Below are 12,255 nucleotides of genomic sequence, written 5' to 3'. Positions count from 1 at the left end.
GGTGAACTTCGGTCAGAGCCATTCTGTTTGCCCCGCGTGACCGCGGAGAGTAAAGTGGCCCAACCCTGCAGAGGTGCTCCCAGACCCTCCATCAGTGTCAGAGGTGGCAGACAGACAGAAGGAATGCGACCACAGAACACACTCCTCACCCACTACCCAGCTTTTCCCAGAAGCAAAGTACACAGACCCCTCCCCAGAATAACCCCTTCCCTTCCCCTGCAGGGGCCCATCATGAAAAGCGTCCGTCACGAAGAGACTCGCCCCCACTGCCCACCCCGGACACTGTTCCCCCGTGGGGACACAACCCGATCCTTATCCTTTCTTCCGTGGGGAGCACTCTGCGTGCACACAGCCTCGGGGACCCCCTTCTGCATCTGCTCCAGGGATTGTCCTCATTCCTGGTTTGCCATGATGTCCCACCGTCATGTCCTCAGCCCCGCCCTCCGCCTATCCACCAGCTCCCTCTCAAGGTGTTCGTCCCACAAAGAAAAACCTTTGAATTTAGAAAGCTAAGGCTTCCCTGTTGGGAAGGGTCGAGGGGCAGACGAGGGATATGGGGGATCAGAAGGAACCAGGGAAAAGGCCCTGGGGCATGGCACTTCTCCTGTCCACCCTCTGTGCCCCCCGCTCAGAGCCTAGGCAGGGAAGGGTAACTGGGTGGCCCAGAGCCACCATGCAGCCAGGACAGGGCCAACCCTACCCCTCCAGGCTCCTAGGCCACCAACGGGTTGCCAGATACAGGACAGGATACCAGATAACGGGAAGTGTGTTGGTGCTGGGGTGGCCTATGGCGGCCCATGCTGGGGAGGACCCCGCAATGCACCCCGACCTGGCGTCTCTGGGCCCAGTCAGCAACAGCCCCCTGCCCAGAGGCCCTCTCCTGGGGGGCTTGGTACATCTTGGGCGTGGGGAAGAACAGAAGCTGGGCCTTGGGATCTGTGTCCCCACTTGCTTCAGGGTCATGTGAGGTTGATGGGGTCCAACATGAGGGGCCCCCAGTGTCCTCCCTGCAAACTCCTGCTCATCCTTCCTGCTCAGGCTCTGCTGTCACCCCTGCAGGGTCCCTGATCCTCTGGTGGCAGCTGTCCCTCGCTTGGTCCTGGCACCACGGGCAGAACACCTCCTAGACGTGGCCCCCCAGGAGCTGCAGGAACAGGGTGGGGTCTGCAGGGGACCCAGCGGCCCAGGGCCTGGCACAGCACAGACTGAGTGTGCTGGAAGCACGGGGCTCAGGCTGGCCTCTGGGTGGATGTCTCTCGCACCCCAGCTGCCAGGGGCACCCCTGTGCCTGGTGGGTGCCTGGCCAATGCTGGCCCTGTGGAGAACTGGACGGGGGCAGCATGGAGGGGGCATGGGGAGAGGAGGACACAGGGAACCCAAGGAGGCATGCATTGGTGTGTTGAGAGGGGGTGCTTCACCCCTGGGTTGTGAGGGCACCCTGAAGTACGGGTGGGGGCCTGGGTGCAGATAGAGGCAATGCTGATGCCCAAGGGGTCTGGGGGCAGAGGGCGGAGAGCGGGGAGCTCAGGGCAGGGAGGGGGCCCCAGCTGCCCTGGAAGACTGGAGGAGAAGGGCTAGAGATGCCTCTGGGCAAGGGGAGCTAGAAGGGGGCTGAGCCCCCGAAAGAAGAGGATCAGCCCAGGAGGGGCTTTCTGCCTGTCCATCCCTTTATTTGTCCTGCATCCATCCTCCACAGAGCACCCCAGGCTGGGACCTGGGTCAGAGCTGGTCTCCTGGGTAAGAGCCTCCGGACCTGGGCACCACACAGAGGGCCTGGGCTGGCGGCCGCATGGTGAAGGCCGGGGCAGGCGTGGTGTCCAGGGCAGTGGGGCTGAGGCCGGGCGGGGGCAGCAGGCGGTATCTGTGGAGGAGGCCGGCAAAGAGCAGGAACAGCTCCGACCTGGCCAGGCTCTCCCCCACGCAGACGCGGCGGCCTGCAGAGGAAACCAAGGTACAGAGTATGGGCTCCAGGCCTGCTCTTCACAGGGCTGTGCCAGGGAGCCCGGCCAGTTTCCTGGAGCGGAGGGAGAGGGGAAGCTCTGGGAGGGAAGGGAGGGCTGGAGCGGGGGCGATCTGAGAGCAAGGTCTGCAGTAACGGGGACATGGCCAGCTCTGGGGGCAGAGAGGCTGTGGGCAGCAGGAGGCCCAGCAGGCTTGACCCTGACCTTCCGAGTTTCCTGGGGTTGAGGGGCCCTGTGCTGTCCCCACCTGTGAGGGCTGTGGGTACCTGCAGAGAAAGGCAGGAAAGCGGCCCGCTTCACAAAGCGCCCCTTAGCATCCAGGAAATGGCCTGGGTTGAACTGGCGGGGTGTCTCCCACTGCGTCTCATCCAGGAGCACCGAGCTCAGCAGGGGGATCACAGGCGTGCCCTGTGGGCAGGCAGCAGGTGGACGGGGCCCGCACCCCTCCCCACAGGGGTGTGCACCGAGGGAGAGGGTCCCCCCAGGAGGCCAGCCTGGTCCTCGAGATTCCCAGCTGGGCCCACCCTGACCCAGAGTAGAAAGGAGGAGGGAAGGAAGGGGGCGGGAGGGCCCTGCCCACCCGTCAGGGTCCGAGAGGGGCGGGCCCACCTTGGGGAGCAGGTAGCTGCCCAGCTGGGTGTCAGCCACCGTGCACCGCGGCACATGGGGCAAGAGGGTGATGAACCGCTGGACCTCGTGCAGCACAGCATTGGTATAGGGCAGGGATCGCTGGTCCTCCAGCCGGGGGAGCCGCCCGGGCCCCAGCACACGGTCCAGCTCTGCCTGCACCCGGCCTGCAGGTGAGAGGTAGGGCCAGCATCTCTGGGCCTTGACGGACCCCCACCCACCCCGCAGGTGGCCGTGTCCTGGGAAGACCGGCTGGGAGCTCACCTTGCACACTCGGGTGCTTGCCCATCAGGAGGGCAGCCCACTGCAGCGTGGCCGACGTGGTCTCTGTACCGGCCATGACCATGTCCAGGGCACAGGCCACCATGTTGGCCTCGGCAAACAGGCCTTGGGGCTCTTTCCCCTGCAGAAGTGAGTTGGATGGGACTCAGCTGGAGGCTGGGCTCCATGGACCATCCACCCCGGACCCAGCTCTGGGCTCAAGAAAGGAGCAGAAAACAGAACCTTGGCAGGAAAGCAGAGCCGAGTCTGCTGAGCACCTGCCACGTTCTGGGCTCCCCACAGCCTTGCAGCCGCACCTGGAGGCAGGCACTACAAATGCCCCATTTCACAGATGGGGAGACCGAGGGGCCCTCAGCTTGGAGATGGAGGAGGTGGCGCAGGACCAGCATGGACCCCCTCCCCAATCCCACTTCTCCGGGGGGCCTCCCAGATGCCCCAGGCCTCTTAGGCGGTAGGGTGGGTCTGCCCACACCTGGCCCTGCTGAATCAAGGCGTCCATGTAGCTCTTCACAGGGCCTCCCCTGGGCTTGGGGGGCCGCTGCCCCTCCAGCAGGGTCCTCAGGATAGAGCGGACCTCCTCTATCTTCTGCAGGACAGGCCGGTGCAGCCGGAGGAGGGCCCCAAGCCAGGGGTAGATGTTGAATAGCTGAAGGCAAAGGGCGAGAAAGCAGGTGGGGTCAGGGTGCGGGCCCCACACCCCCCAGCAGGTGTGTTCACCTGTCCAGGTCACCAGGTGCTACCCCAGACTCCAGGCAGAAGTGTTAGATAGGTGCTGCCAGTGGCCACAAGAGGTCGCTGGCTCTGTGTGGGGTTGGGGGGTAGGGTAGGAGCCTGGCCTTCCTGGTGGGATCAGCAGCCCAGGGGCTTCCAAAAAACCCTCCCAGGTCAGGAAGGGGTGCCGCAGGACAGGTGCTGGTTTCACGCCTGCAGGCAGCTGTGATCATGCCCGTCTCTGTCCACCAGAGCCAACAGGATTGTGGGGGTGGGGGGTGCCGCTCATTAAAGTCATTAAAACAAAGAAGAATTGGCAAACTGAAGAGCTTCAGCAGATCCCGCTGTGACCAGGTTGTCTGAGGGACCAGCACGTGCCCGGCATGCAGATGTCCGTGGCTCTCCTGGTGCACTGTGACCGCTGGATGTCCCCCAGAGCATTAGTGATCCCTGGATGGATTACACAGGGCGCCTCTGTGGTGAGGAACATTCTACTCCAAGCCCTCGGCTCCGTTCTCCTGGGACTGGCCGTCCCGGCAAGGAGGTCAGGTCCTCCCGTCCAGAGGCTGTCAGAGGCCCCTAGGACAGGAGCGTAAGGACTGGAGACTCTGGCCAGCCCCTGCCTCACGCACATGACCACGGGTCTATGAATACACGCACCGCGACCAGAGACATGTGCTCAGTGACCTATCGCGGAAACGGTCACGAAGGCCAATGTTTCACACTTTGAAAAAGAAATATGCCTGCCCCCAGGGGTTCTGAAAATGGGCAGGGCCTGTTTGCATCATTCCTGTGACACTGTGAAGGACCCACGTTGGGTGGAGTGTCCCTGGGTTCGAGGGCTGGGGGGGCAGGGGGACATCGAGCCCTATATCCAGGGAAGACACTCAGTCCCCATCCCTACCTCGGAGCAGGTGCATCTGGACCAATGGTCAGGTGTGGGAGGGGGCAGATGGGGACTCCTGCTCTACACCCTCATTGCCCAGAGGGCACAGAGGACTGGCCTGGGGTCACATGACCAGTGGGTGTCAGAAACAGGACAAGGTGCTGTTTTGGCAAGGTGGCAGCTCACCTCTCTCGGGCAGAGACCACCCCCTACCCTGAGACCAGGAGCAGCCACCTCTCACCTGCAGGCTGGGGGTCCCCAGGAGGACCATGACCTCATCGATAAGGCTCAACAGGGACACGAACACAGGATCCTGGTATTCAAACCGCTGGCCAAAGAGCAGCGCGAACGTGATGTTGGAGGGGGCCCAGCCCAGCAGAGCCAGGGGAAAGGGCTGGCCTGGAGTGGGAGGGAGACGGGCCTCAGGGGTGGGGGGACCCCCAGAGGGGGGTTCCCTGGCCCCCACTCACCTCTGTAGCCGTCCAGCTCCCCCATGAGGCACCTCAGCTCCTGCAGGACCTTGCTGGCCACGGGCCCCCTCCCCACACCCAGGCTGTGGAGGGTGCGCACAGTGAACTGGCGGGCGGCCCTCCAGCGTGCCCCGGATGAGAAGAAGATGCCTGCAGGCCAGACAAGTCGCCCGTGAGCAACCCCAGGTGATGCAGGCAGGGAGCAAGGTCGGGGGGCCTGGCTGGGGCCTCAGCCCCACACCTGAGCCTCTTCCCCCAGGAGCTGGCCTTGGTGAGCCATGCCCACTCATGGTGTGTCATGGTCGCCGGCCATAGGGACACTGTGTCCCTCCCCAGGAGCCACGCTCGGCACACTCTCCTGCTGCTTGGAGAGGCAGACCCCCGCCCCCAACGCTGGGGTCCAGGGACTCCTATGCTCAGCAGTCCTCTGCCCATTCCCTGCCCGCGCCGCACACCTACCCCCACCACCCTGGATGAGCTGGAAGATGGCGATGGGGGGCCGATCAGCCAGCTGTGGCCCGGTGCCCACCAGGGCCTCCCTCACAGCCTCGTAGCCAGCCAGCACCACCGTCTTCTGGCGCCCCAAGTGGACAGTGAACACCGGCCCGTACCGTTCGGAGAGCTGGTGGGGACAGGCAGGAATGAGCCAGCAGCCCTGCCCCCAGACCCCCATGAGCACCCCCAGGCTGTGCCCACGCAGGGCGAACACGGCAGACTTGGAGGCAGGGCTGGCACAGTCAGGGTCTGTAGAAACTGGACCCACTGCAGGTGTACACAAGCAAAGGCCTGGGAGCCGAAAAGCAGGAGCTGGTCCCCGGGGGCAGTAGCCTGCTGGACCCCACTGAGCCCCCTCCCCATCCATTCCTGGAAGACAGGGAGTGCTGCCGCTGGTGCTGGGTGTCTCCGTCATGGTTTTCTTTTCCAGGGAAACAGCAGAGAGGTCTCCTTGGAACCCAAAGACGAGGAAGCAGGCAGTGAGAGCAGCTGTCTGCAGGGTGGTCTGTGCTAGAAGCCCAGGGGTCCTCACAGGGAGCAGAGGGCCTGTCCCCACTCCAACACCCCCCAGCATTGAAGCCCAGACAGACAGGAGCAAGGGGTATCCAGACCTCCTGCGAGCCCTCCCGCCCAGTCTGGAGGCACAGAACCAGACTACATGGCAACATGTAGTCTGACATCTGATGCCTCCGTGTGTGCCCATTCCCCTTCTGTGCCTTTACACATGGGGACACTGAGGCCCGGAGGCACAAAGTGAACTGCTGTCCATCACATGCACCGAGGGACAGAGCCAGACCTGCCCTTCCTGTCCACACCCACTCCACTCCCCACACGCAGGGAAGTGGCCCCCAGGCCAGACACCAGGCACAGCCTAAGAACCCTGATGCCCCAGCAGCTCCCCTGAGGGGCCAAGGCTGCAATCCTTTCCTCTCCACCCACATGCAGGGCTGGGGCGGGGGGCACCAGGAATCAGCAGTGCTTCTGGGGAAGGAGGGTGGAGTGGTGGTGGGAGCCATGGTTGCGGTGGGGGGCCAGGCCTGTACCTCTGCTTTACCTGCTGGGCCAGCGGTTCCTGGCTGCAGGGCAAGGCAGCCTGCCCACAGTCTAGCCTCCAGCCCAGGCTGGGAGCAGCCACACCGAACAGGCACTCCCTACGCCCCAGGCACACCTGTGCGCTCATCCAGGTTCCTTTCCATGAGGGCCCTCTCCTGCATGGTACTACTCCCGGGAGCACCTGCCTCCTCCCCTCCCCTGCCCCCAATCTGGGCTCTTCTGTAGGTGCTCATCGAGTGCTTCCTCCTCCAGGAAGCCCACCTGACCTGACATTCCTGACACCCTGCTCCCTAAATGGCCCATCTGCTTCCCCGTAGGGTGGGATGTCTTTCTCTTCTACAAGGCAGGGTGGGCACTTGGGCCTCTTGTGTCCCCTGCCAGGTGAGCACCAGGCTGGAACACAGAACTACCCCCAAAGGGGTCCTGGAGCACATGCTCAGCTTCCCCTAAGATGGGGCTGGGCTACCCAGGACCCGCCTGCCCTACCTCCATCAGTGACCGGTCCTGCTGTGACATACGCAGCAAGTGCAGGTTTCCAATGAGTGGGAGTGGGTGTGGCCCAGGGGGCCAGCGAGGGGCTGGGGAGGGGGTGCGGGTGCAGGTTCGCAGCAGCCCCCAGAGCCCCAGAAGCAGCAGCAGGATCCCCAGGAGCAGCAGGGCCATGAGGACGGCAGGCGGCGGGGCCCCAGCTCCCCACCCTGTGCCTTATAGGCTGCTGGGAGGGCGTGCCAGCGCCTCACCCCCCCACCCCGAGAATGTGGACTGAGCAGTTTACAGGGGACAGTCAGGCAGCTTAAAGTGACAGACGTGCGTGGAATGTGGGGTCGCATCTGTGGCAGGGGGCCAGGGGGCCAGGAGCTATCTGGGGGGTGGGCATCTAGACCTTGCCCTGGGGGCGTCTTTGTCCCTTGCCTGCTGGAGAGAACACACCACAGGGTCCAGTCTGCCTCTCCCTCAGGCCTCTGCCTCTGCCTCAGTCTCCCCATGAGAACCGGAGCTCATGGGGCCTTGGGATACGGGCCCAGCTCTGAGGGGAGTTCCGAGCCTCCCTCAGAAGGGCCTGTGGGGTAGAAGGTCCGTGGAGACCCTGGGGGGGTGATGGGCCAAGAGGTTCCGCACAGCAAATGTCTCCCATCGCAGGGCCCTCAGTGTCCCCTGCAGCGTCCAACGGCGAGCTTGCCCTGAGTGACAGCCTGCTCCCCGATGGCTTTGTGAGTGTGGTCACCTGGAGCGGGAGGCCCTGGCTGGTGCAGGGCGAGGCAGGGGGTGGCGGCTGGGTTTACGAGCCCCCCGTCTGTCTGTGTCACACTTCAGTCTCCTCACCCCCGGTGCCCCGACTGGGAGGGGAGGAGGCGCCCCGTGGAAAGGAGCTGTGAGGGGCGGGAGGGCTGCTGGCATCAGAAGTGGCTAGGCCTGCTCCGCGCCACCTGCCCCGACATGAGGCAGTGGGAACCCTGTCCCCTCGTGGGGCCCCTCGCTGTGGGGCCCATCTCCTGGGTATGCCGTCCGTGCCCCTCCACAAAGCTCAGAGCCAAAGCAGCCTGACGGCCGCCACCCCCTTCCAGCCTCTACTTGTACACCTTCTGTGACGGGGTGCTCACTGTCTTGCGGGCAGACTGTCCCGTTGCATGGCCGGCAGCCGCAACGAGGGAGGACGGCTCTCTAACAGCTGTGTCTCCAGATCATTTGGGCTGAGTGCCAGGTACCAAGGCCTCTACGAGGCGTGTGGGCTGTGGATCCTTGCGGCCCAGGACAGTCCACTGAATTAATTCTGCCAGCATTTATTTAGCTCCTGTGTGTGCTAGGCTCCTCTTGTAGCTAGGGCTGCCCGTAGCTAGGCTCCTGTGTGTGCTAGGCTCACACAGCATTAATTCCGCCAGCATTTATTTAGCTCCTGTGTGTGCTAGGCTCCGCCCGTAGCTAGGGCTGCAGAAATGGGTGGTCTGGGGTCCAGAAAGGGCCCCCCAGCCCCGTGACAGAGACCCACGTGGCAGGGGCTTTGCCACTGAAAACACCTTGGGCATTGCTGCTGAGCATTCGAGTCACAAGGTGGAAGGGCGTTCCGGCCAAGGGAACAGGCTGCGCAGAGCCCAGAGCAGCAGCAAGTGAGGTGCTGGGTGAACAGCCGTGAGAGGAGAGACGGTGCAGTGTGGCCCAGCGCGCTATGGAGAGGGACTCGGGGTCCCTGGGGTGAGGTTTGAGGGTCGGTTCTTCCTCCTCCTTCAGGTCGGTGAGGCCTGGGCGCCTGTGAGCCACTCTGGGCGTGAGGCCCACATCTCAGTGCCCCAGCCTGGGTGGCTGCAGAGTGGGTGGGTCCCTGCAGGGTGCGGCTGCATGGGTGGAGGGGATTTTTCCAGAACTGGTTGGGCTTAGCCAGTTCCTGGTGTTTTACCTGCAAGACCCTTGAGGTACTCCCAACTGTTGGGAGGCGGGGGGTCACCCCCATTTCTCAAGAGAGGAAGTGGGACCCGGGTTTGAGGGGCTCACAGCACCCCCCAGCCTCTGGGTGCACTGGCAGTGAGGGGGATCAGGGTGGGGGCCCCCCACAGCACCCAGCACGCGCTCTGTGGGCATCCCACCCCACGGGGTAGGAGTGTGGTGGTAGGGGCGCAGACTTGAGAACCAGAGTCATCGGATTAGATTCCCGACCCTACCCTCTGGGCTTCCTGACCCTCCTGGTATTTCCTGGGACTTCATGTGGATGGAGCCAGCTGTGTGTGACCACGGGAACATGCCCCCCCCCACCCCATGCGCCAGGAGAGCTCTGTCCCATGGGCCAGGCCCAGGTGAGGCCAACTAAGCACCTGGAGCTTCTCAGGGCTGCAGCTGCCAATCCTGAATGGGGAACTAGCAGCTTGGCCAAGAATCTCTCCAGGTACCATGAGTGGGGAGGGTTCTTCCACATCCAGGTCCTAGAAAGATGAAGCAGGGGGACCCAGCGGGTTGTCCCCACCTCCCTAGCTGGTGGTTCTGCGGAGCCACGCTGCCCCACCTCTCTGCAGACGGGCCTCAGCTTGGGGCCTCAGGGAACCCACCTGGCAGGAGTCCTTTCCTGTAAATGCAGGTAGAGTTTATGCTTGTTCAAGTCCAGCCCTTTCAAGGTACGGTTCTGCAAGTTCTCACCAACTCCTGCAGTCATGTGACCACCCCCACGACCAATATAGAAACAGTCCCATCCCCCCCACCGATTCCCACTTGGGAACCAGGAGTAATGATTCCTGGAAACTTTAGATAGAAGGTGAAACTGAATTTGCTCATCAGCTGACCCTAAAGTTGGGACTGTCTTGGATTGTTGGTGGGGCCCAGTGGAATCACAGACCCAGAAGGGAAGGAGGCCGTGGAGGTGAGCCAGAGCGAGGGACTTGTGGGGGGTCCCGGGGGCTGGCCGGGCTGCCCCAGGGTGGCAGGGAGAGCCATACTGGACTCTGACCTCGGGAACGAATTTGATGAACTTGTGTTTTCAAGCTTTAAGAAACCCTCATTAAAGGGTTAGAGGCCACAGCCTGTAACCTATGACCTGTGACCTAGCTTTTGAGTTACCTCAGAGGGGCCCTGAGGCTGCCCCAGGCCCAAGGAGAGGGGAACTGTATACAAGAGGGGCAAGGTTCTAGAAGAGTCTGGGGAAGACAGAGGTGGGAGCACCTGTCCCATCTGCCCTCAGATTCGGCCCTTGTACCCTGGGGACGGGCTCAGGGTCCCTCCTGCCCAAGGGTGTGGCCTCTTCTGTGTGTCTCTGGTCCTGGGGTCTTGATGCCATAGACCTCATTGACACTGATGGTGCTGGTCAGGCCTTGGGAAGCCCCCTCCCCGCCACCCCCAGGCCACCTCTCCTCTAGCTGCTCATCCAGGGCCCTTCCCCTCCTGGGCCCAAAACTGAAGCAGCAACAAGTGTCCCTCCCACAGGTCCCTTCCTCGGCAACTTCTAGAAAGGACTGCTGCCCCCCTGGCTGGACCCTGCCCCCCAGCACTGGGGAGGGGTCCTGCGCAGGTCCCTGGCGGCCCCACCCCTCACCCCGGTGTGAGTCCTGAGGCTGCAGCCAAACCAAGAACCACAGCTGGGCCTCTGAAACTCCAGAAATACACCCATGGGCGGGACCAGAAGTCTGCACGGAGGTGTGGGCAGGCTGGCTCCCTGCGGGCTCTCGGGGAGGACCCGGCCTGCCGCTCTGGCCTCGCCCACCATGGCCCACAGTGGTCTCACCTGGAGACCCTTTCCTTGCGTGCACAGACCGCTGATCGCGTCTCCCATGGGTGCCACCTGTCCACGCCCCACAGCATCCAACAGGCTTTCTTGGCTGGAGGCATTCGTGTGGCTGTTCATCCGTTCAGACAGACAACGGACACACACCCCGCTGGGGCTCCAGAGTCCACCAGGGGTCGTCTGTGAAGTGAGCCCCCTCCCCGCTAGGCACCCCCGCCCCACTCGTGTGTCCTCCCAGAGGCTCTTGGCATCTGCGTGTGCCTGCATTTGCTGTGTTTGTAACTGTATTCACGCAGCTGGTGTCCAAGGGCGCCGTTGGACGAGTTCTCGTACGCACGCAGCTGCAGAGCCTTTGCCACATACCAGACCGTGAGCATCCCGTCCGCCCTGAGTCTCCTCCTCCCTTGTCTCCCTCCCTTTGTTCAATTGCCTTTTATTCTTTCAGTGACCATGTGGCCGGATCAGACCCCGGACGGGTGCCTCGTCTCCTCTCTGCCATTCTGTCTCAGTTGAAAACATTCCACTCAAAATACCTGCATGCCCAGTTGAAAGGGATACACTGGGTAATATAGGTTCCCAGCACCAGAATCCCTGAGCCAAGGGGCTGCCCCTCATTAGATGCTGGCCAATGTTCCCTCCGGGCCTGGTAGGGCATCGTACTATTGTCCCATGGGCAGCCTGGATCTCCCCACCACCACCCCCGTGAAGGGCATCTGAAGGGCCCTTGCCTCATTGGCTCCCCACCCCTCCCCATGCTGATGCTGGGTCAGGGACCACTGGGCTTCCACTCTGCCCCCTCTCGTCTCTGCTCACCCCTCCAGTCAGGGGCAGCTCAACGATTTTCTCGGCATAAAGATCATCTTACAAACTTGAGACTCCTGAACATCGGGGCCCTGCCCACACCTTCTGGGCTCCAACCACCTATGGGGACTTTCTTTCATGTCTCATGGCTTCCGCACCCAACCTTTCTGTGCCATGTGGGACTCTTTGTAGGGGGAAAATAACCCCAAAGTGGCTGGAGTGTTGTACTGGGTGGAATGCCTCCCTCCTCCCCAATTCATGTCTCCCTAGAACACCAGAATGGGCCCATATTTGGAAATGGAGTCTTTGGAGAGGTAATCAAGTTTAGATTAGGATTAGGGTAGCCCTAAGTCCAGTGACGGATGTCCTTATAAAAGGTAGCAAAGTAGAGGACACAGACACAGAGAAGTTCAGGGGAACTTGGAGTTCGAGAGGGAGGGTATGGCCCCAAGCAAGGAAGGTGGGGCCACCAGGAGCTGGACGAGGCAGGAAGGATGCCCCTCCCCAAGCGCCCCCAGAGAGAGCATGGCCCTGCCTGCCCCAGGTTCAGCCCTCTGGCCTCGCTGGTGGGAGAGAACATGTTCCTGCCCTCAAGCCAGACGTTCACATGTAGGAAACAGAAAAGCTGCAAATGATTGTTTTTCCTGTAAAAACGCAAATCATTTCTGTCTGGCAGAAAAGATAATACCAAAGGTCACGGTTTATTGCCCTGTGAGCTATTAACCTGTTGTAGGTCCAGTTTAGCAATGCGACTCCGGCAGCCTTACT

At 62.4% G+C, this 12,255-nt stretch overlaps 1 protein-coding gene across 1 annotated transcript; it reads right to left on the bottom strand.

Moving 5' to 3' along the window:
- Positions 1-1,650: 1,650 nt before the first annotated feature.
- LOC116581405 (cytochrome P450 2W1) lies at positions 1,651-7,166 on the bottom strand. Its single transcript, XM_032328575.1, has 9 exons — positions 6,972-7,166; positions 5,397-5,559; positions 4,938-5,087; positions 4,709-4,866; positions 3,343-3,516; positions 2,853-2,991; positions 2,571-2,755; positions 2,228-2,369; positions 1,651-1,934 (listed from the first exon to the last, which is right to left on the bottom strand). Exons 1-9 carry the CDS (start codon positions 7,146-7,148, stop codon positions 1,720-1,722), a joined length of 1,503 nt encoding a protein of 500 aa, XP_032184466.1. The 5' UTR covers positions 7,149-7,166; the 3' UTR covers positions 1,651-1,719.
- Positions 7,167-12,255: the final 5,089 nt, after the last annotated feature.

Source organism: Mustela erminea, chromosome 20 (assembly GCF_009829155.1).
Source record: "Mustela erminea isolate mMusErm1 chromosome 20, mMusErm1.Pri, whole genome shotgun sequence".
In the NCBI taxonomy this organism is placed as follows: Eukaryota; Metazoa; Chordata; class Mammalia; order Carnivora; family Mustelidae; genus Mustela; species Mustela erminea.
This window is presented reverse-complemented; position numbering and strand designations above follow the sequence as displayed.

Excerpts from the sequence above, each read along its gene's own strand:
- LOC116581405 (XM_032328575.1), bottom strand. The coding sequence starts at position 7,148 with ATGGCCCTGCTGCTCCTGGGGATCCTGCTGCTGCTTCTGGGGCTCTGG. Across the intron at positions 4,867-4,937 it reads GGAGCTGGACGGCTACAGAG|GCCAGCCCTTTCCCCTGGCT; the intron begins GTGAGTGGGGGC and ends CTCCCACTCCAG. Across the intron at positions 1,935-2,227 it reads TTTCCTGCCTTTCTCTGCAG|GCCGCCGCGTCTGCGTGGGG; the intron begins GTACCCACAGCC and ends TTTCCTCTGCAG.